At 36.0% G+C, this 23072-nt stretch overlaps 1 protein-coding gene across 1 annotated transcript; it reads left to right on the top strand.

Annotated features, from left to right (window-relative positions):
- The first annotated feature begins 7752 nt into the window (after positions 1 to 7752).
- kera (keratocan) lies at positions 7753 to 21394 on the top strand. The gene is made up of 3 exons (XM_006633559.3): positions 7753 to 8250; positions 17167 to 18038; positions 19856 to 21394. The coding sequence occupies exons 1-3, from the start codon at positions 8234 to 8236 to the stop codon at positions 20023 to 20025; spliced, it is 1059 nt and encodes a 352-aa protein (XP_006633622.2). The 5' UTR covers positions 7753 to 8233; the 3' UTR covers positions 20026 to 21394.
- Positions 21395 to 23072: the final 1678 nt, after the last annotated feature.

Genomic DNA, 23072 nt, shown 5'->3' on the forward strand with positions numbered 1-23072 from the left:
CTTTTATACTATTTTCCAAATTTGTGCTTTTCTATAAATTTATTTATATTGGTCTTAGTGCTTGAATTAGGTCGAAATTCACTACCTGAATGAGGAACTTGTCAGGGACAGGTGCATTTATTTTGAAATTATGTGAACTACCATTACTGTAAACAGGCCACACAAATAATAGTTTGAATAGTTAAGGTAATTTGTTGGACATAAATTAATTTAAGTTTTCCACAACAAGGCATTTAAATATGCAATCATGACTTTTTAATTTTTCTTTACTTTTTTGCTATGAATGTGTAGAGTAGGTTGTGTAAATTAAAAGAAAAATTAGTACTTCAAAGTGTCGCACTTGCTAGCTTTAAATCAACAATATTTGAAAATTGCAATGTCTGAATACAATTGCAAAGCACAGAAGATGCTGGAAAAGGTGTTCAACTTTTGGAATACTTTAGACACATATTTTGTATTTTTGTAAAAACAAAAGACAGATTATGAAATAATTTCTGTGGAGTAGTTACACAAAAATAATATCTGCTTACTGAAAAGGTGGCAAACTTGAGCTCCAAGATACAAGGTCCAAGTTAATCATTTTTATAAACAGGGCTTTTCCAGATGTTTAAACATTGAGTCATTTGTTACAAAATTGAAAAGCTAAAAAGTACACATTTTCAAAAGCAGCCAAAGCTAACTCATAATACAGCACCATTAAACACCCCTCACACTATGAGGATTAAAAAAATGTAGTTAATATTATTTTATTGGTATTTTATTGGTAGCATGCACATGGAGTAAACAAAAATGGAATCACCATTATTAAGTCACTTAATCAGGCATTGTACCATCAAGTGTGGCCCATATGCCCTAAGCGTGCAATTAAATAGAGTGTTCTAGCATCTTTACCTCAGAAGGAGGGTTGCTGCATCATTCTTGCATGAGAAAGTCAATCAGCTCATGTCTGGTTGATAGAGGTGGAAAACACTGTGTCTCAGTCACCATTCCAGAATGTCCCATAAATACTCAATTGCTGACTTATGGATAAAATCAGTGTCATGCTCTTCAAACTATTGGGCGGCCACACATTCTCTTTGGACAAGGGCATTTTTATTCTGGGCATCGTTGTCCTGGAAGACTCCCGTCCTGATGAAAATGTACCATTAAGCAGCAATTAGCATTGACATGACCTTCTAAGTAAACAAGTGTACCCAAACCATTTCAGGAGAATGTGCCCCATGACATTACAGAACTATCTGAACCCTTCACTTTTGGATCCAAACACTCAGGGCGGTTCTTCAGATTGACACCAGATCATATATCAAAAATAAGGTGAAGGAACTGTCTACAACATTTCTGAACCGCTCACTCAAATGCGCATTACCAGGTGTGATGAGTGGCTTGATTACTGTACCCAATTGGAGTATCCCTTAACAGTAACAGTATCCCTTTCTGTGCAGCTGTCAATGGACCATTGTTGATTAATATAACTGTGCATTTGCAGTAAACATATCTGCAACCGCTTTTCTGTTTTGCCTTGTACTTCAAAGAAACACAAGGATATCACAGTCCTGGAGTATGCACTTTTACCCACTGTTGCCCCATGACGCTGACATCACTTTAGACACTGTTCCTCATGAAACATCAGCAAGGTGAGCTGTCTCGGTCACCAAAGCTCCTGTCCAATGGGTCCTAGTAATCACCTCTCCTTCCAAAGTCACTTTTACACGTCTCTTGTTGCAAACATGCTTGTCATATTTGTAGGCAACCAGGTCTATTTAGAATGTTTATACATGGCCTTAAGCAGCTGGGATGTTATTTCTTTAATGTATAAGACAAAATGTGTGAAAGATCTTGCTTTTCTTTTTATGTCCACTGTCTGTATTATCAAAATTCAAGTTCTTCTTGCAACAAATAATTTTAATTTTTGTTCTGGCACTAGAAATCTTTATCACATCGGGAAAATACCTTACACCATCAGAATACGGAAGACAAGTTGTAGTTCTAATACCACAATTCATTCATTTTATCCTATTGCTTTTCCTAGATGTTTAGAGTAAAAACTAAAGAGCTTCTTAGAATGATGTCCTGTTCACTGCATAACTTTAAAGATTGTTCGTTGGTTAGGGTGACCATGTTATCCACAACAGCTAGGACATTTTAGAGAGGATGTGATCCATGGTTTTCATGGTATGACATAAAGGAAATTAAACCTAAATTATAATTGCATTTATAGTGCCTTGCAAACGTATTCAGACTGTGGCACAGTTCTCACATTTTGTTGCTTTAAACATTACTGTCATGACACTAAATAAGTTAATATTTGGTATATTCTACTCTATACATTAGGGAAATAAGAAATAGATAACTTTATGAAATTAAAATGGGATACGTTATGATTGAATAAGTATTAAAACCCTTTGATATGGCTAATCTAAATTACACAAAATTCATTAAAGACCACACAATTTGTTTAGTGTGCAATAAAAGAGGTTCAGATGATTTCACAAGACATGCACTTGTCTCTGTAAGGTCCCTCAGTCTGGTGAATTTCAAGCAAATGTAAACAAAATATTTAACCATAAAGGAGCTTTCAAAACAAATAATAGATACATTTGTGGAAAAGCACAGATAGGGAGAAAGGTACTATATATCCTTAGTATCTATATTCTTAGTCACTTCAAAAAACCGGTCTGCATGGCATAGTGGAATTCAGAAATCATCATGTTTGCAACACAGCTTTTAAGTCATAATGTACACATACAGTATGGCAAAAGGTTTTCTGGTCATACAAGATAAAAATAGATTTTTTGGTTTACTGTACATGCAAAACTAACATAGTGCACCACTCATTCAACACCATCCCAACTGTAGTGGTGGGCATATTGTGTTATAATTCTGCTTCTCATCAACAGGGACTGATAAGATTGTCAGGACAGATAGAAGCATAGATGATGCAAACTATTAGCAAAACATGCTTCTGAAGGAATGGAAAATGTATCTGTACATTAGCAAAATAGTATTATGCATTAACAGAATAATTGTAGGTTGTAAAGGAACAAGTAATAGGTTTATTCCATGCTGAAAAGAGAAGAAAGAAAACACACCCGAAGAACCCTTCACACCCGAAGAAGGCTCCACAGCCGAAACATTGTGTTTGCTTTCTTCTCCTTTACAGCCTACGAATGCAGACGCAGCTACCCACCTGAACTACTAACATAATCATACAGTAGGTTGTTTTGCAAAGGTTTGTCTTGTTTTCATCACACGTGCACTAAATTGGGATGAGGGGTCAAACAAAATGTACCTTTGGTTGTGTCTGTGAGCAAGTTTCAGAGGAAGTAAACTCATGCTTATTGACCACAAGGAAACTAACATTTATCACTTTGGGGTCATTTTCAAGTAGTAACTTAACAACTGACAAGAAGATTTGAAATTGGGTATAGGTTTATGCCATATGAGGGATTTTTGCTTTTCAATGTACTTTACTGTATGTTACAATGTACTGATATCCCCAAAGGCTTCTTTTTACATCAAATCCTTTTTACCTTAAATTATAGCTTGGTTATTTCTGTTCCTCAAAAGGAACCTTTTCCTTTATTCCAGCTTTTAATTCAGATCTAAAACTGAGAAAAAATATCTTTCAGCAAGAAAACAACCCTAAGCACAAGGCCGAAGCACCTGGAGTGACTTTCCACTTTCCAAGTGATATGATTTAGGTTTTAAGGATGTCAAGATGAATGGGCAAAAAACGGCACCAAGTTGTTTTTGGCTGCCAAAGGTTCTTCCACCAAATATTGAGTTTACAGGGCTGAGTAATTATGTTATCTTCATATTTCAATTTTTTTCTCTTTAGTTTTTGCTGACATTTCCTCAGCAAAAACTAAAGTATATAATCTTACCCTTAGAAGTCTGTAGGTTCAGCACTTAGGTTTTAAATAAAATATTAAGTTAAAAAGAGATACATACAGATTTTTTAATTTAAAAAAGGGGGAAACCAGATAAGCAGTCTGGATACTTTTTCAGGGCATTATGTAAGATAATTCACCTCTTGTTTATTGCAAAACATTTTCAATATATAAAAAAGTACAATGGGAGATTTAGATTTTACATACTGGTTCAGTACATACTGGTTCCAGTTTGGAAATGGTACTTTATTTACTGTCAGTATATGGGCATTTTCCAGTTACAGTGGGCTTCTACCATGAAATACACATTGCAAATGAATATACCCCAGTAAAAAATAAGATTAACGTGGTTTATACAATCACATTCGATTATTTAAATAAAACATGTTTTTTAAAGCATGTGGGGTACATATTGTTTATGAATTATTAAAATACAACCTACTTTAAATAAATCCTCAAAGCGCCATCACAATGGTATAGATAACATGAAAAAAGAAAACTGCATGATCTCCATAAATGTGTGCGTACTACCCCAAACTCCACCAAATGAAGTTGAGAAGCTGATAATCAAAATAATCTCCATTTTTTAACAGCTTTGAGGTTAATGTCTATGATTAAAAGGGGTTTAAACTGCAAAGAAAAATGTTGAAACTGTAATGTCTCTCTAAAAGTGTCACTTCTGTCTCAGGGGGATCTAAGGCAATGCACAGCAAGCCGGATGCTTCCCAATCGTTACATCAGCCTATCGTCATGTTAGAAGCAGCAGACACCATATACTGTAGTATTTTGTTTTTGTCACAGAATGAACAGATTTTCATGGAAGAAATGAAAAAAGGCTGTCAGAAAGCTAACAGAAGGATTGTTGGCCCTTGGGATTTGACAAAAAGTACAGTGACAGCACATGACTGTTACATGCCTTTCCTAACAGAAAGATAAATTGATGTCCTGGAGCGACCTCCCCATGCTCTACCATTAGGGATGGAGTGACATGCACAATTTAATTTTATTGCTGTTGTGCTATGCTTTTGGGAACATTTCTATTGAAACCATGTGAAAATTTTCATTTGATCCTACTCATAGTTAATGCAAGCTTCAGCCACCACCTTTTATGACAAAGTGAGAGAAAAGGGTGTTCCCCCAGTAAAAATAAAACACAAAAAAGTGCCTGTTAAAGTAAAGCACATACAGAAACAAAGCCAATGTGGGCATATATTTGCTCCATCTGTCAGCTACAACAATTAATTTAGTTTTGTAAGATGTGTTGATACAGACGTGTGTCACAATACTGTTAATTTTCAGGAACTGAAGCCGATTATGTAACCTACCGTACCATTTTAAAGTCCTAGGTGACAAAACACAGTTGGTTCCTCCAAAGCAGCAACAGTCCAGCACAAGACAGGTAGATACAATAACTGCATTCTTTTTGTGATATATATCAGCAATAATAGTAGAATATTACTGTCTAACAAGAAAAAATGAATCACAAAAATAAAATTATCCACAAGGAACTCATACCAAGAAACTGTAAACCACTTTCCCTAATAAGCTCCTTCCCTCGCACTGAAGAGGAGATACTGTAACTCCGCATAGTACAGTACTTCAGTTGGTTCTAGCATTAATTTTAGTCCCAACAGTATAAAACCCAATGTTTCACTTTATGTTCCCTGACCTGGCTGTTTGCAACAAAAAAGGATAGGGAAGGAGTTAGTGACTCAAAACCTATGATCTCCACTGGCCAAGGCTTATACAGTATATGATCTAGTTAGCCCACTGATCCACTCACCAGGTGCTCTTGTGATGATCTAAAGGCTTAAATGTGAGGTGTGAATGTTCAGGTAATCATGGGAGGCAGGCAAGTGTAAACAACAGGGGGCTACTTCCAGGTGTCATGGTGCACTATCCTTCCTTCCTTTATCTTTTGCCTTTCCTGTCTGTTCCTTGTCCAGTCACAGCATGCACTGCAATGTGTCATCTCTCACTTTGTGGTAATGGGCAAACAGTATGACATTCAATCGGTAATGATCTTTGTCTGCTGGGCTGTTTGTACTAGGGCATCAGGTCTATGTTAAACCAGCCACAGGGTAATCTGGGATTGTTGCCAAGCGGAGCCTCCTAAAAAGCCTTTTCAAAGTGAAGGACTTTGAAATTGTCTTATTAAAGTCCTTAAGTCACCAGGCTGTGGTCCTATTCTACCCTACTCTCAAGTTCCTTCCTGTGTTTACCTCTTGTAACCACCATATGTGAGCTCACTGTGGAGTTTGCCAACCAACTCCCTCCTAACCTTTTCTCTGTGTTTCATTACCCTTTCAGGATACGATATGATACAATCCAATAAGATCGTACAATGCTTTGTTGCCTGATTTCTCCAAAATTTGTCTTGCATGAAAGCAGCTATGTTTTACACAAAGATAAACTTTTAGATTATTCAAATGATAAAAGTAAACATTAGATTCAAAATAAATATAACATTACATAACAGACATCAAGCTATACATATTAATTTTATGTAACTCCTACAGGAATCCACACAACTACACCAGAACTCTGTAAATTTTCTCCCCCTACAATTATGCTAAGACCATATAATTACACATTATCCCTTCACTTTTGCACATGATCCACTGATTGCATTTGCCCATAAACAATTACAGTACTCCCTTAGTGATTATTTTGATTGATAAAATAATTCTTTGTTTTGTTAAGCCTACATTGAAGGACTCGTAAGGAAGGATTCAAAAGGAGCAGCTTTAAAGTGGTAGAAGTGGCAGTTGCAAAGATTTCTTGCTCTTTCTGATTTCCATTTGTCTTTGTAGAATGCAGGTACAGTACAACTCAGGCAAGTGGTCACACCATGTTACATTTAGAGATTAAACAATACAGGAAATGTCAAACACTGCAGCAGTAGCAGCAAATTGAGTAAAAGGACAAACACCTGGCACATAAAACTTGTGCTATAGTCAATGTCAATGCATGCATTACCAAAAATGGACAATGAAAATCTTTAATGGGTGGTACTGAGATTAAAAAGTTTTTGAATATAATAAAGGTGTTCTCTCTTTAAGTGTATTTGTGATCTATTAGACAATGTTGGGAAGTGATTAAAAAGACCACTAATGAAGTAATCAAATGAAGTAATGTTAAGATGATATAAAACTAAGATACTGTAGATCTCATTTAAGAGTACCATTAGCTGCTTTAGTTACCGTGTTATAAAAAGAAGAATGTCTTCTGGAATGATTTCAGACAAAATGAAGTAGATTTAAATAGTTCTAAACTTAAGAGAAATAAGATTAACTTGAAATTAAGCAAATATGGATTTAGTTAGGAAAACAAGATGCACGTCTTCACATAAAGAGATGGCTGTCATCATCAGACTGCCAAGCCATGTTTTTGCAGCTACAGGGTAATTCACCTCTACTGATGGCTGATTAACTATTCAAATCAATGCCCTGATTGCTTACTCACAGCTGTTATTGTGTGTGTATATATATAAAACAGTGTTTTATGGTCAATCAAGTATACTTCACTTCCTTCTAAAATAACTTGCAGAAAAAACATTGCAACCATTTAGATTTTTTCTACCTATGGTAATAAATATTTAATCAAGCATCCAGACAATCACTAGACTTTTCAATATGTTTTTATGAATTTCAAATATAAGCCATGTGTGTGTACAGATGTTGTCAGTTTTTCTATGATCCTTATTTAAGCTGCCTGTTGGACGAATATAAGCATGTACTGTAGCTGAATACAAAACAATATAAGGAGGACTTTCTATATTAAGAAACCACTCTATTTTTCCTTCATATCCTTTTACTAAGCCATTATCTCTCCCTTAGAAAACCTCTGCATTCTTTAGCCTAACCTGTCAGAGCATTTTTCTAATGTCTCTGGACAGATACTGACTGATAGATGTGCCCTACAGCAGCTGTTCTGTATTTCGAGTAAAGAGTGAAAAGCCGACTGGCGCTGAGGTATTGCGGTATTTGAAGATGCTTTGAGGGTTAAACAGTTTCTCGCCACCTGTGAATATATATTGGGGGCTGCATTTATACAGCCCAAGCATGCAGTCTTAAGTCAAAAAATCCATTGGCTAATAATCAGTGGTGAACATCAACTCAAGGAATTATATACCTAGCATAAGTCAATGTCAAAGGTATAACCTTAGGCAATAATGCTTACAACAATACCATTATAATAAGGTTGGCTACAAATGCATGGACACCACAGTGTGTGCTTAATGTTTGACGAGACACTGTCCTACTGAAGATCAGCACAACCAAAAAGAAGCCGGGATTTGCACTTCTTTGCATGTCTCATCAACCCAGGGAAGTCAAAGCTACATGTTTTGGAAAACCAGGTAATCTTTTTTTTATGTGTATGTGTGTTCAAGACTGTGGGGGGGGAGTTATTCACCTGTGTTACATTATAAATGTCTACATGAGGATTGATTTGGGGCTTGATATCTTAAAAAAAACATGTATCCTTTCAATTACATTTCAATGGTATCCATCTGTTTTGTGACCCTTAATTTCTTCACTCCAGAATAACAGTGAAAAAATGTAATGAATTTAATATGCTGTCTTGCCCATGAAAGATCTACTCTTATACTTTGGAGCTGGCTTTCTAAATAAGTCACCACTTTATTCACATGACAAGTTTCCCAATAAAGCATCTGTGCTCTCTACTATAACATAAACCAAATTATACTTAGATTCCCCCATCCCAATATTTGTTTTTTGTTTCATTTTTTATTTCTGTAAGTGCTTATAGGTTTTGGTTGTGCTGACTGAAAAAAACTATGTTGTAAAATACTGAATATTTCCAAAACATGTTAAATGCAGAACATTTTACAACAAAGTGTTACAACATTTTTTGCACTGCATGACTTTTGTTCTTGCAGTCTTATCATTAAAATTGCACTAAAAGTTTGTGGAAAAAAAACTTGAATACCCCATATTTTTTATTTATTTATTGTATTAAAGTCTGCCAAACAACTCAGGCCCTGCTGGAAATTCAGTGGTCTTTTCATTCAGTAAATAATCTGGCTCTCAACTAAACCATAAGATGAAACCTAACCCAAACCTTTTTTAAATGAAATATTTGCTATAATTAACATACTTGGCTTAATCGAGGCCATTTTCCACTAACCAATCTCCATATTTTTTTACCATTTATATTCAGAAAAAAAGACACACTGTAACCCAACATTTGTTTTCAATAAAATGCTTTTTTGAATAAATATATAATTCTTCATGTAGAAGAATAGCATTGTACCCTGTGATATCTAAAATCCTGCTGAATGTAGATAGAGTTTCTTTTTTTTTGCTCCTGCCATAACAACATGTATGACAGTGTTGAGATCTTATCTATACTAACAATTGTAAAGCTGTTAAGTAGTGAATGGCATTGAAGTGGTATTGAACATGCAGTAATATTATTCAGCCTTTTTTCACAGCAGGATTTCAATATAGAGTAATCGTATTTTTAAACAAATTGATATAAGTACTAAAGTGAAATGTTACAGTGGAATGGACTAGAAAAAGCCTTATTTGAGGAGGCTGAGGGGCAAAAATTCATGAACTATAAATTGCATTAACTTTGCCAGCCAATATCCATTACGTTTTTGATGTTGAGTGGGAATTAAGCTCTGGGTGTTCCTGTTGAAAAATATAATGACGTCAATCTCAGAAACTAGTCCAAATTAGTTTTTCATTCATATAAACAGTATATTTAAAGAACATTTATGATTCACTTTTGATACAAAAGACGACTGAACTGGTGTGCTTAACTTGTGCTTAATGTATTCACACTGTTGATGTCAGTTGTTATTAGATTGGGTATATATAGTATTTGCTTATAAAATGGCAGGGTGGCACAGTGGTTAGCGTTGCTGGAGCTCTAGGTTCAATTCCTAAGAACCTAAGAACCTAGGGTGCTATCTGTTTGGAGTTTGTATGTTCTCTCTATGTACACATGGATTTCCTTGGGGTACTTTAGTTTGCTTCCACAGTCCCAAGAAATATTGGTACATTAATTGGTTTCTAGGAAAATTGGCGGTGCTGTGAGTGTGTGTTAGTGGTTGTCCCTGCAATGGACTAGTGTCCTGTCTAGGGTGCATCCTGGCTTGTGCTCAGTGATAGGCTTTTCTCCTCATTTAGCCCCTCTCTTTATGAGCTTTTGAAATGAAATCTATATAATAAATTGGCTTTGAAGAAAATAAAAAAAAACTAGGCTTATAAGAATTGTCTGGAGGTGCTTGGTTAATAACTTCATTCTGTATGTTTATCCTCCATGTATCTAACTATATTTTCTGAGTTTGTCAGAATATTTTAACCCAATTTCTCTGACCCTGTAATAGGCTATGATGAAATATGGTGAAATGTGACTCTGATGTAGCTTGGTTTGAGGAAATTATTTGATCTTAATAGGTTCTTCTGTATAAAGAGAAGCACATTAAAACAAGGACTACAAAGGTATGTCTAGAACAAAACATTTTTGTTTACAATTTTCTTTTTTAATCTGGCTAAAGGTCAAACACATGCTTCTACTTTATTCCACCTTGACTTCAACATGTTAATAAATGCTAAAATCTACTGCAACAGGGCCATTCAAACCATAAACTATTTAAATAATACCGTAGGTAACTCTGTTAATATTATTTGTAGCATTTTGCATTTTGGTGTTTTATTTTATCCCCCCTTAAAATGCATTTAGATGTCACTAGATATTTAAATATATGAGATTGTATTGTATGTATGATATATTTAACACTATTTGCAATAAAATAAAGCAATAAAAAAGGTAAGCACCATGTAAGGCTATTGCATTCATATCTGCGCTTGTCTACAGAATTATTGTTAATTATCTTTCCTTTCCTGGGGAAACCTAGAAACCTGCTGAGGTGGGTAGCTGCATCAGCATGCATAGTCTGCAAAGGAACAAGTAATAGGTTTATTCCATGCTGAAAAGAGAAGAGAGAAAACACAACATTTTGGCTGTGAAGCCTTCTTCAGGATTCCCCCCCAAAAAAAACCATCTCTGTGCACATTATACATTAAAAAAAAAGTGAAATTATACATTAAACAATCATTCTGCTTGCCTCTGCCACCAAGGTTTTTGGACATCCCAAAAACCCAAACCCCTATAAGTGAGACTGTTAGCCATTACCCTTTCGGAGAAACCCCAGATCCCCTAAAAGGATTTGTAACCAGATACCCTTTAACTGTTTCCCCTTAAAGGCAAGCAGAAACTTTCCTTGTCTCTCTCCCTTAAACTTAACCAGAACCAGGAATAATTCAACCTTTAATTTTACTTACTTGACTGATTCTGTTTGGCCAAAGATGCTAATCAAAATCTTTACATGCACCCCTGATACTCCTGGCAAATCTGATAATATTTTCTCTAAGTCTTGTTGGTTACTGACGAGGAACCTTCTATCCAACCTAGTGGTGACTAATACAGCTTCCACCCAAGAGGTACTATTCCTTTACTAAATACAGACTGTTTTGTTTGGGCTCTCGATTCTTCCATGTGTTCTCTCCATGTACCTGTGTGATTTTTCTTTCCTTTTTTCTCTCTCTGTCTCAAACATATTTAAAGAGACTTCTAATTAACATCATCTGCAGCAAACATGTGCGAATGTGTGCACTTAATCCACATTCACACATTTGCCCCACTCTTTCGAATAACCTTGAACACAAGAAACTAATCGCTATATGATCCTACAAACACCTTTACCAATCACACTAAACTCACAACAATAGCTGCATCCTTACATCTATATAGTCAAAAGTGCAGAATCCAAAACAAGGGATGCTGTAAAAATTGTTCAATTCACTAATTAGAACTCATTTAGAAAATTGCGTAAAATGTTACCACATTTCAAAAAATATATTGTTGTCTGGAATCAGTACAGAGGTATGTCCTACACTGACATATGGAAGCCCGTTTCCGCCAGGGAGGAAAAAAAAACGCGCTATGGTATCTCAGAATTCCGACTTAGTATCTCAGAATTGCGACTAAGTATCTCAGAATTCCGACTTAGTAAGTCAGAATTCCGACTTCTTTGTATCTCAGAATTCCGACTTTGTATCTCAGAATTGCGACTTAGCAACTCAGAATTCCGACTTAGTATCTCAGAATTGCGACTTAGTAAGTCAGAATTCCTACTTAGTAACTCAGAATTCTGTCTTTATATCTCACATTTGTGACTTCGAAATAGCCATATTTCATTGTCTGTCCTTTTGTTATTGTAACGGATTCGGGTTCTAGGGCTTGTGCCCTCGCTGCTCCCACCCTAGTTCATGCCTCGCTGCACTGGCTCGAACCTGAGTCTTGCCAGCTGAGCTAAAGAAGACCTTCTTTTTTAAGTAAAAAAGGACATACAATGGAAATACGTAAAAAGTATGTTTCAGCTTTTATAATTGTGAATTCTTCTGGATGTGAAGTGCCTATTTCTGTATCTTATTTCATATTCTGTCTACGTAAATAAAAAATATTTTTAAAAAGCCCACCGTGCACTATTCTATCCGGGTACTATGGAAGCCTCACTGGCGGAAATGGGATTCTATAAAAAATAGTGTAATTAATTTGATTTTTATCAGGGCACTATACAGGACAAGTCTTCAGGCTTATAGAGCCTATGATCCTGTACGATTCATGAAAATAGTGTAACGAAACGGCCGACATACAGGTTGTACGATCTGGTTGCAGTACACCACCCTCCCCTGCGCATAACAGGGATGCTGGCCGCTGGGGCTAAAGAAAGTGTTCTTAAAGAAAGTGAGCCAGTGCAGCGAGGCACGAACTAGTGTGGGAGCGGCGAGGGCACAAGCCCTAAAACCCAAATCCATTACAATAACAAAAGGACAGACAATGAAATATGGCTATTTCGAAGTCGCAAATGAGAGATATAAAGTCGGAATTCTGAGATACTAAGTCGGAATTCTGAGATACCATAGCGTGTTTTTTTTTTTACTCACTGGTGGGAACGGGCTTCCATACTGACAGGCTGAAAGTATGGAACCTTTTAAGTCTTGAACAGAGAAGACTACAAGGAGACATGATGCAAGTTTTCAGAATCTTCCAGATTATCGACAAAGTCAATGGAGTGCACTTCTTCAGAATGAACAGTGAACCGTGACACAGGAGGATGTAGAAACTCATCTAAAACTCGCAAAAACAGCCACTTATGTCACGAAGCGTTCTTTCAGGACCCTATGCAGACAACACAATCTGAGGGGGAGTGAAGAAAACATGGGGAAAAAGGCATGCAAGGGGCTGGAAGGAAAACAAGGGGCGTGTCCATGGTGCGCTGGTGTTCGGGGGAGGTGTGGCCGAGGCAAACAGTCCAAGGGAGTCCGAGTCAAATCCATGAGTGAAGCAAATGTCCAAGTCGGAGCAGGATCCGGCGGAGGTTCAGGGGAATAAAAAGAGGGTAACGGGACCAGACGCGGTCTTGTGGGTAGGTGGGCTTCCGGGCGTCCATCTTCCAAAGCTGAGTCCAGATTGACGGGAACGTCTGGATTATATTGCATGGGGGGGGCAGGTGCGGGAGATGAGTATAAAACAAGGAAGGGCTGGAGCGTCCTTAAAAGGAGGGGTTTACGATCGTGACAACTTTTTTTACTGAAAGGGTTGTAATATGGAACAAGCTACCCAGTCATGTGGTTGAAGTCGATACACTGGCTTCCTTCAAGAAATGGCTGGATGACATACTTAGATCAGTAAAACATGATAGTGCTTTAGGCTTTACAAAAATTAACAAAGTAAAGAAAGCATTCCTTCTGACTATAAACATTTAAATACAAGAAAGGACTGAAAAAGTCAAGCAGTCAAAAGATTTTTGTATTGTCTTAAACTTACATGTTATGTAATATGTATTTGTCTTTTTCACTACTATACCAAGTTAAATTGGCTAATTATCACAAATGTGCAATAATACTGGGTTATCAAACATTAGCCAAAGAGTAAGCTCATTTCTCTCCCCCATGTCACAGTTGTGGTCACAGCCATTGGCCTGGATTTAGTTCAAACCTTGTTTGATCCATCATAGCCAATTCACAAAGCAGACACCTTCAGTGATGTTACCGTCCAGTATCACATACAGTACACAATACATGCCGTGGTTCTCTTCTGCTATCCAATCACAGTGGTCCTCTTTGACAAATCAAATGTCACATATCTACTGTAGCTCGATAAGAGCATGTCTTTGCACAAAATATGATAGACCTGAACACACACTCCTTCCAGATCCGTCCTCCAAATTTGGATCAAGCTCAAATTCTGAACCTCCCTTAGTCTCACAGTAACATTACCTATTTTTTATGATCTCAGAAGGTGATTTTTTAAAATAGTAGGTATTCTTTGTAATTATGAAATCAAAGAAAAGCACAGCAAATAATGTCATGTGGTTGAAGAGAACTGGAGAAATTTACAGTATATGTTTTTATAAAAGTGAATGGAATGCTAGGTTTATATTCATCTGGTTATTACTTTCCAAAAAGCGATAGCAATGTTTTGATATCACTGATATATAGCAAATAAATAGCATGTCACACATTCAGAGTTTATTTTTATGTCACACAATGTCCCATTCATCTTGTCTTTTACAGATCCTGTTTTCCAGTTAAAAACACTAAAACTCTGCTAAATACGAAGCAAAGCAAGCTGCTTCTTACTTATTAACACAAGCACTGTGTTACTATTTTCTCTCCCTCAAACAGGTCATGCTGATCACTGATCCTAGAGCCAGTATAACGTATATTTCAGTCCTGCAGATTACCAACCGATATATACACCCCTCCTTTTTAATATGAAGATGATTTATTCCTCTAAACTTCATAATGTAAAATTTTGCATAAAGAAAATTAAATTTCTCAAAATTAATTTTACATTAACACTGCCAGCTTACTGTTTTGGTCTTGAGATACAATTGGACTAAGATTCAAAGTAATTTAGCACCAGGCTGTTAATTTCCATTGGTGGTCGTGATTAATTGTTATTTCACAAATGTTTATTTGTTAGCCATGAATGGTTTAAGTGGCATTTATATCACCATCTGTTATTTAAAAAAAGTATAAAATGTGGAAACGTACCTCAAATGTTTGATTAAAATTAGTAAAAAGTTAGATATATTTATTCATTTTTAATATTGATCTCCATTCACTTTGTAAATTACTTTAAAATACAATCAGTTTAAATACAAATACAATGTCTGGTTGCTAGCTTCATCTGGCAACTCTCTTTGAGATGTTATCAAAAACTATTCTTGTTTTGATCCAACACAGTGGCTCAGTGAGAAGCTTAGGGACGTGGAAAAGAAAGAAGAAAAAAGTGGTTTTGTGACAGAATAACTAAGATACATTTAATGAGCATTAAACTGAGTTATGTTCATCAATAACATCACAAAAACATATAATAAAAACAATGTGAGAGCTTTCTTTTAATAAATCAGACTGTATTAGTGTCACAGTAACTGGACCACTGTCTCGATCATAAAGGGATACTGAAGCTTAGAGGCAATTTGCTGTGGGATTATACTGTAGCTCTCGTACTTGTAACCGAATTGACGAAGAGGGTTTGTGATATCCACAAATTAAGTGATATCTAACTGCCCCCGCAAGTATAAGGGAGAAATAGTCTGTTGTCTGTTTCTTGAGCAACTGAGACATACAGATCATTTTAGGTAGGTTCAGTAAAAAAAAATTGAACTTATTTACATCATGAAAATCTATGCAATCCACAACCAATCTAAATAAAAAAAATGTAAGTCTTTTAAACCTAGATAGTTTGCTTTTCTGTATTTCTACAGTATGTAATATATTTGTTACTGTATATATTCCTTGCGACTATGACAAGGTGAACATCAAATTAAGTTCATATGTCTGTACATGCCATCTGTATACTCCTAATTTGTACCTTTTGACACATGCTATAAACAGGGTAATGTAGGTGAGATGAGCAAGGCCCATGCTGTTACAGTATTCAACAACAGTTCTGTAAAGTATTGTGCCAAGATTGTGCCTGTCCACCAGCTGTACTACTTGTTTCTTTGATCTGCTCCTATATATGAAAAATCAAGAGCTCGGGAAAATTAAATCCAGATGTGTTTGGAAAGAAAAAATACAGAATCTAAACTAGCACCACATGACAAGTAAATGAACATCTAGAAGAACTGCTACAGAAAAATAATTCCTCAATTAATTGCTCTTCTTTCTTTCCTATTAGCAGCCTGTAACATGTAATTGTATACAGCATTATAGGCTGTTCTTTCTAGGGATAAGCAATGTCAAACATAAAACCTTAATCAAAGGAGACAGCATCCAAAATTTTACCAATCCAATAACATCTGCGCTTAGAAGCCGAACCAGTGGTGCAACATAGTTTTTAGTTAATTTGCAAAGTGTGTTCATACAGCAAAGATCAGAAAATTATAAAAGCTTTAATTTACATCAGACAAGTACTGTATCATTTCATCTTATGGACATAAATTGAAAAGTATTTTTCTTTTTAGAAAAATGGTTTACAATGGTTGTGCTGATGCAGAGATTTATAATAGTAGATTTGTCTATTTGAGGTCTGGTTGGTTATTGTGAGCAGGTTTTATGTGCATGACTGGTGATTTTTACTAGGTAAAAACAGGTATTTGATGACCTAGTCCAGGTTTCGAAAAGTTGCTGAATGTGCAGTATGTGCAGTATGTGCAGTAATTAATGCATTAACATTTGATATGCTACATCTGGCAGGAGTTATGCTAGATAATTTTGATTCTGTTTGTTGTGATGTGATGGTTTGTGCTGTTGAAAGACACAGTCCAGTGACATAATAACAATCCATATTCAGCTCAGTCACATACAGAGTTACCCATAAACGTACAATCCTAGCTCAGCTGGAGAAAATAGCACAGCACATGCATATATTTTCTTTTTCTTGATAGGAAAACATAACTGGAAAAAAAATAATTCTTAATAAAAGTTACCTGTTCTTGTCGAACATATCCTTTTTCTCTCTGTGAGCTTTTCTTAATAAAGTTTTTTTTCAGATAAAGAAAAATGTAACAAAATAATTATTTTACAAAACAAAAAATTAACTGTCTCCAGGGAGTCTTAATCCCTATCTAGTGTGTTATTATATTTTAATAAATTACACATTAATTGTGTTAATAAAAAGGCATGAATGTTGTGTGGTAGTAAAACCAGTATCTTATGAATATTGCCCTATATAATTGTCTTGAAGGATGATACATATATAATATTACATTTCTCTTTTGCAGGCTGAATACTAATATGAAGATGTTAATTGGGTTTACTGTTTTGCTACTTGCTAGCGCTGCCTGGTCTCAAGAAATGCCTTATGCTGAATACCTAGAACAAATTCAGGCATGCCCAAAGGAATGCCGCTGCCTTCCAAGCTTTCCCAATGCTGTATATTGTGATAGCAAGGGGTTGAAGCAGATACCCACCATCCCCCCATACACCTGGTACTTGTACCTCCAGAACAACTTAATCGATGCAATTTCAGAAAAATCCTTCAAGAATGCAACACAACTCAGATGGGTGAACCTCAACAGAAACAAGATCACCAACAAGGGTATTGACAAGAATGTATTCAAGGCAATGACACAACTGCTGTACCTGTATATTGAAGACAATCTGCTAGATGAAGTGCCCTCTCCTCTTCCAACAAGCTTAGAACAGCTCCGTCTGTCAAGGAACAAGATCTCCAAGATCCCTGCTGGGGTCTTCAACAGTATGGAAAATCTTGCAATGCTGGACCTTCAAAACAACAAACTGGAGGATGCAGCCATCAAAGAAAATACCTTCAAAGGCTTGAAGAACCTTATTCAGATTAATCTATCCAAAAACAAACTGAAAATAATGCCTCCTGGCTTACCAGCAACCATCATGCAGTTGTTCCTAGACAGCAACTCCATTGACAAGATCCCTGACAACTATTTCAAAGAAACACCCAAGGTCTCCTTTCTGAGGCTTAATTACAACAAGCTTGCCGATGGTGGCCTACCAAAGAATATTTTCAACATATCCACCATCCTAGATTTGCAGTTATCTCACAACCAGCTCAACCACGTGCCTCATTTTCACCCTAGCTTGGAGCACCTGCACCTTGACCACAATAAAATCACGAGTAAGTAAAAGCCCAGTTTTGTTTATAATTTTTAAGATTTTATATTAACATGCTAAAACTGTCATGTATCTTTTTAAATAACTAGCTTTGTCTTGGAGAGCTGCATTATTTACTCATACTCATTTTCAATTAAGTAATTGAACGAATTGTAGGCATACTTGGCTTTATTACTTAAAATAAATGTGATTATCAACCATTGAAACAAACCTATGAAACTCAGGACCATTGTCCACTGTTTTTTTATCACAATGACAGAAACTTTGAAATACAAAATATTCAATTGTGAAATGTTATGCCATTATAGCTTCCATTGATAACAAATTTGGGTATTTAAAAATGACTGGAACAGTATTGTAATGAATACAATTGAATTATTTGAAGGCCATATATCCATGTATTCATTCCATGTAATAAATCTCATCTTTTTGTATAAGAAACAGTTTGGAACCGAAGGAATTGATAAACAAAAAATAAGGCGTCAATAAATGTCTCATTTATCCTAATTTAAGAGGTCTATAATAAGAAATTGAATATAATTTTTAAAAGTTACTACTAAGTACTTTATTTTATGATATTTTGGGTAAACAAAAGATCTTTGATCATCCTGTGATTTTTGATTACATAAATTAACTTCTATATAAATATTCTGTCTGAATACTGATAAACCACAGGAACAAAGCACCATTTTGCTGATTAATGAAAAATAAAAGGTTTGTATGAAGTGAACCCTAAATCATGATTCAATACCTTTAAGTACCTCTAGGCTAACTCAAAATTTCTGCACTGCTCTAACTGGTCCATCAATACGAAAGTGATAAAACATCAGAATTACTTGACAGTCATGTTCCACTTAAAACATGGGTGCAAGACACATAAAAGACACATACATTCACTTTCAGACATTACTTGTCAGGATGCCAAATCTCAGTGATTTTGAGAGAGAGCATACTCTAGTAATGCTGATGGAGGGTCTGATCTGGTATAGCCCCACGAGAGCACTGGCAGCCCCAAAGATAATCCCTGTCCAGGTCAATCAAGGATATGGACTCCAAATCTGGAATGACATTAGGAAGGACCATCTAAAAAATCAATTCTGTACAGCTACAACAATGGCTGCAAATAGACAGGGTAGATTTCATAATGAGAAGACTATAATTAGATGTTTCCCTCGATTCAGAATGCAATTTAAACATCCATACAATGGCAACATCCTAAACTCTGAACCAAACACAAGAATGCACATCACAAGTAATAGTGAAAAGCCATAGTAAAAGTTAACAACACATGAAATCATATTGCTGTATAGTTATCTTTGAGGTAATGCTATTCCTTCTTCCTTAACGTCCCCCTTTCAGGCCATAAAGGCCCATGGGGAGGGCCACCATTTTTCTCAACCATCTGACACTAGAGGTGGAAGTGATGTGGTCAGCATCATGCTCCAGCTGGCCAATTACTCCCAGAAGGATTAACCTCCAGTACTCATTTGGAAAGCAGGCTGAGTGGACCGGGGAACTGTTTTGGAACGAAATTAGCACATGCTACCTTGCTTGCCCCTCCTACCTGGGATTGAACCCAGGACCTTCCAGTGAGGAGCTAGACGCCCTTGCCATCTGAGCTAACATGGCTCCAATGCTCTTTCATCGTACACTATATTCATTTGATGTCAATGCTACACTTCTAAAGTGTCTTAGTATACAGTGTAAAGGCAGAAAAAACAACAGACAAAAAGTCATCTACAGTAGCATACAGTACCGTGAAATCAGAAGAACTTTTGACAATGTTTGTGCTGTTGAGTAATCATACTTTTGTAAACACAGGAGTGAATGGAAGTGACATCTGCCCCATGCCTGTTGGAGCCACCGATGACTACCACGATGAAAAAACTCCACGCCTGCGCTACCTTCGCCTTGACGGCAATGAGATAAACCCCCCCATTCCGATGGACCTTATGATGTGCTTCAGACTTCTGAGGGCTGTTGTTATTTAAGTTGGGTATAGAGTTCAATTTAATACATCCTTTCCTATGTCCAATATGCGAAACAATTCACTATACTAACCATGAATAAGTCAGTGAAATAATCTGTAGATACAAAATGATGTCAGCAGTGTATTATGAAATTGCCTCCAGCAGATGAAACTAATTAAATATGATTTCAGGAAATAAAGATAAAAAGCCAAGCCAAAACAATAATGTTAACAAAGAATACAATTATTTGTTTTTTAAATATATTTTGTAAATATCAAATTTTGAAAATATTTTTCACAATTTCTGTACCATTCAGCCTATATACCTATGTACACAACTACATTAGTATTAAAATAATGCACAATACCAACAGTAAAAATTGAACAAGCTCTGTATATTTGAACAGGTTTTCTGTACTTTAAAAGTAGGTTTTGCGGGACTATAATATACAGTAACTGTTTTATTGCTGTTGATTGTTTGATTCTACCAAGTGTAATAATATCATTCTATTTACCTGAACATCCATCCTACAATGGAACAACAAAACAGGAAACTAAAATAAGAATTGTGTATAATCTGGGTTATAGCTGGCCTTTAAAACATAAAATGTTTTCATTTAATGTACCTAGCTTTTGTCTTAGAACATAGGAATAATGTAGTCAACATGTATTATACAATCAAGTATTCCATTCTATTTAGCCTCACACTTATTGAGTAAATCTTAACCCATCTCATTTGCCAGTCGGACTGAGACCTCCTCTTTTAGTGTTGTCACTTAGGTTCGATCTGATTCATCTGACAGTTGAACTTCGTTGTTCACCCTGTTCTCCAAATGACTTGGACTGGCCCATACTGAGTACAAAGAAAAATGCCAGTAAGAGCAGGTCTCAAAAAATGGCAATATGGAAAACAGAATAAACTTGTCATCGATTGCTGTCGTGTATAGTACTGTAGCTGTAGCATGTTTAAATGAAAAAAGCCAATGCTTAAATTTATTCTTTTTGTAGTTACCTTGTCAATAATGATTTGAATTTTCAGTGCACATTGAAAGAGAATACAACAATAGTTAAAAATAGTACAATAACAACATTGTATTAAAATATTTTAAATTTAACTTAATACATAGTCTCTAAACAAAAAAATATTCTGTAACAAAAAATGGTGATTCAGTATAGAGTTTTTTTTCACTGTGGCTTAGGCACATTACACTGCTTTAATTATACTAGATACAACTATTTATTAAAACATTTACTGAAATTAATAAATGGTTGACAAAATGTTGTTATTTTGTTACCTTGAATATGTGTGTGTTCTAAGAGTGAAACAAGGTTTGAGTCTTTCAGAGATATGATAATGTGATCTGTTCATTTTAATGTTAATAAACATTTATCAACAAGTCTGTCATTTTATTTTTGAAACATTTGTGAAACAAAAAAGCTTACTCACTCATCACTGTGAGTTCTTTTGCACAATTTTTGATCCTGTTTAAATATTTCAATATTTTAAGCCTTAACTGAACCAATAATATGAAAGTTGACCTATTGAATCATGTTCATGGCTTAAATATGTTAGAGGTTTCAATGTAACAATTATATTTCCTAAGTAGTAGTCTCCAACTTTACCATTTATCCATTTTCAATAACTTCTGAGCTCAGGGTCAGGGGTGAAGTGAAGCCTCAACTGTAACGGAGCAGTTCTTTCTGGACCCTATGCGGCCGTCACAATCTGGGGAAACTGAGGAAACACTGAGGAAAAAAATAATGCAGGAGATGGGAATGAGGGCAGGGGTACGTGTTCATGGTGCGCTGTTGCATGGGGGAGGTGTGGCCAAGGCAAACAATCCAAAAATAATCCAGCAGGGAATCCAAAAAAATGGGCAAAGTCCATAGCCAGGTGGTCCATCAGGAACAGACAGGTTAAAACCAGGAACTGGGACGGAACTGGCAGGGGAAACAGGAACAGGAACAGAGACAGAGACAGAGACTTAAAAACATGACAGAGCCAGACGCATCAGGACCCGGGCTCGCATGATATGGGAATCAGATGCAGAGCCTGGAACTGAGTGTCTGGCTTTTAAGGGGGGCGGGAATGAGGCTGGAACAAGGGGCAGGTGCACAAAATTAGGTCCAAAGTGAAAAGAGCCGGAGCACCCTTAAGGAGGAGGGACTACAATCGTGACATCAACTGGCAGATAATGGGTGTGATGCACCCAGGACATAAAAGGTCTCAGTTCAAACAATGTTTCAATAAAATGAAAATAGAAAGAAAACCAACAGTCTACGATTCCAGAGTCTCAAGGTCCAGAATTGGGAACCTGTGGTTTATAAAAACCAGTAGTCACAGACCTTAATTATCACAAGTCCTGGAAGTACGTCTGAGGATGACTTTTATTTTATAATGCTAAAATTATTTGTATATGTGTGTCATTGAAATACTTAGAAATGTGTGTTTGTTAAAATGCTAAGAAAACTTGAAAATATGTATCCCAAATTCCAAAGACAGGAGTAATAATTCATAATGACATGCATCAGTGAGTTGATGTCATCTACAACTTTGATATTTCCTCCTGGTGTTGGAGGGCTCTTCTGGTTTTCATTCAACCCTTGGTGCATAGCAATGTAATTCAAATCAACTCTGCACTTTGATCTACATGAATTACAGTATATTAATTGGTTGAGTATTATAGGTTACCTATGGAACCCAGTGAACTGCAGCCCTCCAGGACAAGCTGTGAATATCTCACATACAGTATACTGTACAGTATATACTGAGTATACACTAATGTAGAATTTTATTTTTTTAACAATGAGGCAGAGAGTGGAGAGCATAAATACTGTATATTATAGAACCCAAACACCATGTACAGCTACACATAGACAAATTTATGTCAGTTTCTTGTTGGTTTTCATACACTTGTCTAACTTTTTCTTCTGACTATTACTATGACTAATAGGTTTAGATGTGACAAATTTGAGAATATGAATATAATATGTGTATGTAGAAGTTTAAGGAGGTATATTTTGATGTAGCTGTTAAGTTTCACTTAGGGTACATGTTGTCTACTATCA

This window comes from Lepisosteus oculatus, chromosome 7 (genome assembly GCF_040954835.1).
Source record: "Lepisosteus oculatus isolate fLepOcu1 chromosome 7, fLepOcu1.hap2, whole genome shotgun sequence".
Taxonomy (NCBI): Eukaryota; Metazoa; Chordata; class Actinopteri; order Semionotiformes; family Lepisosteidae; genus Lepisosteus; species Lepisosteus oculatus.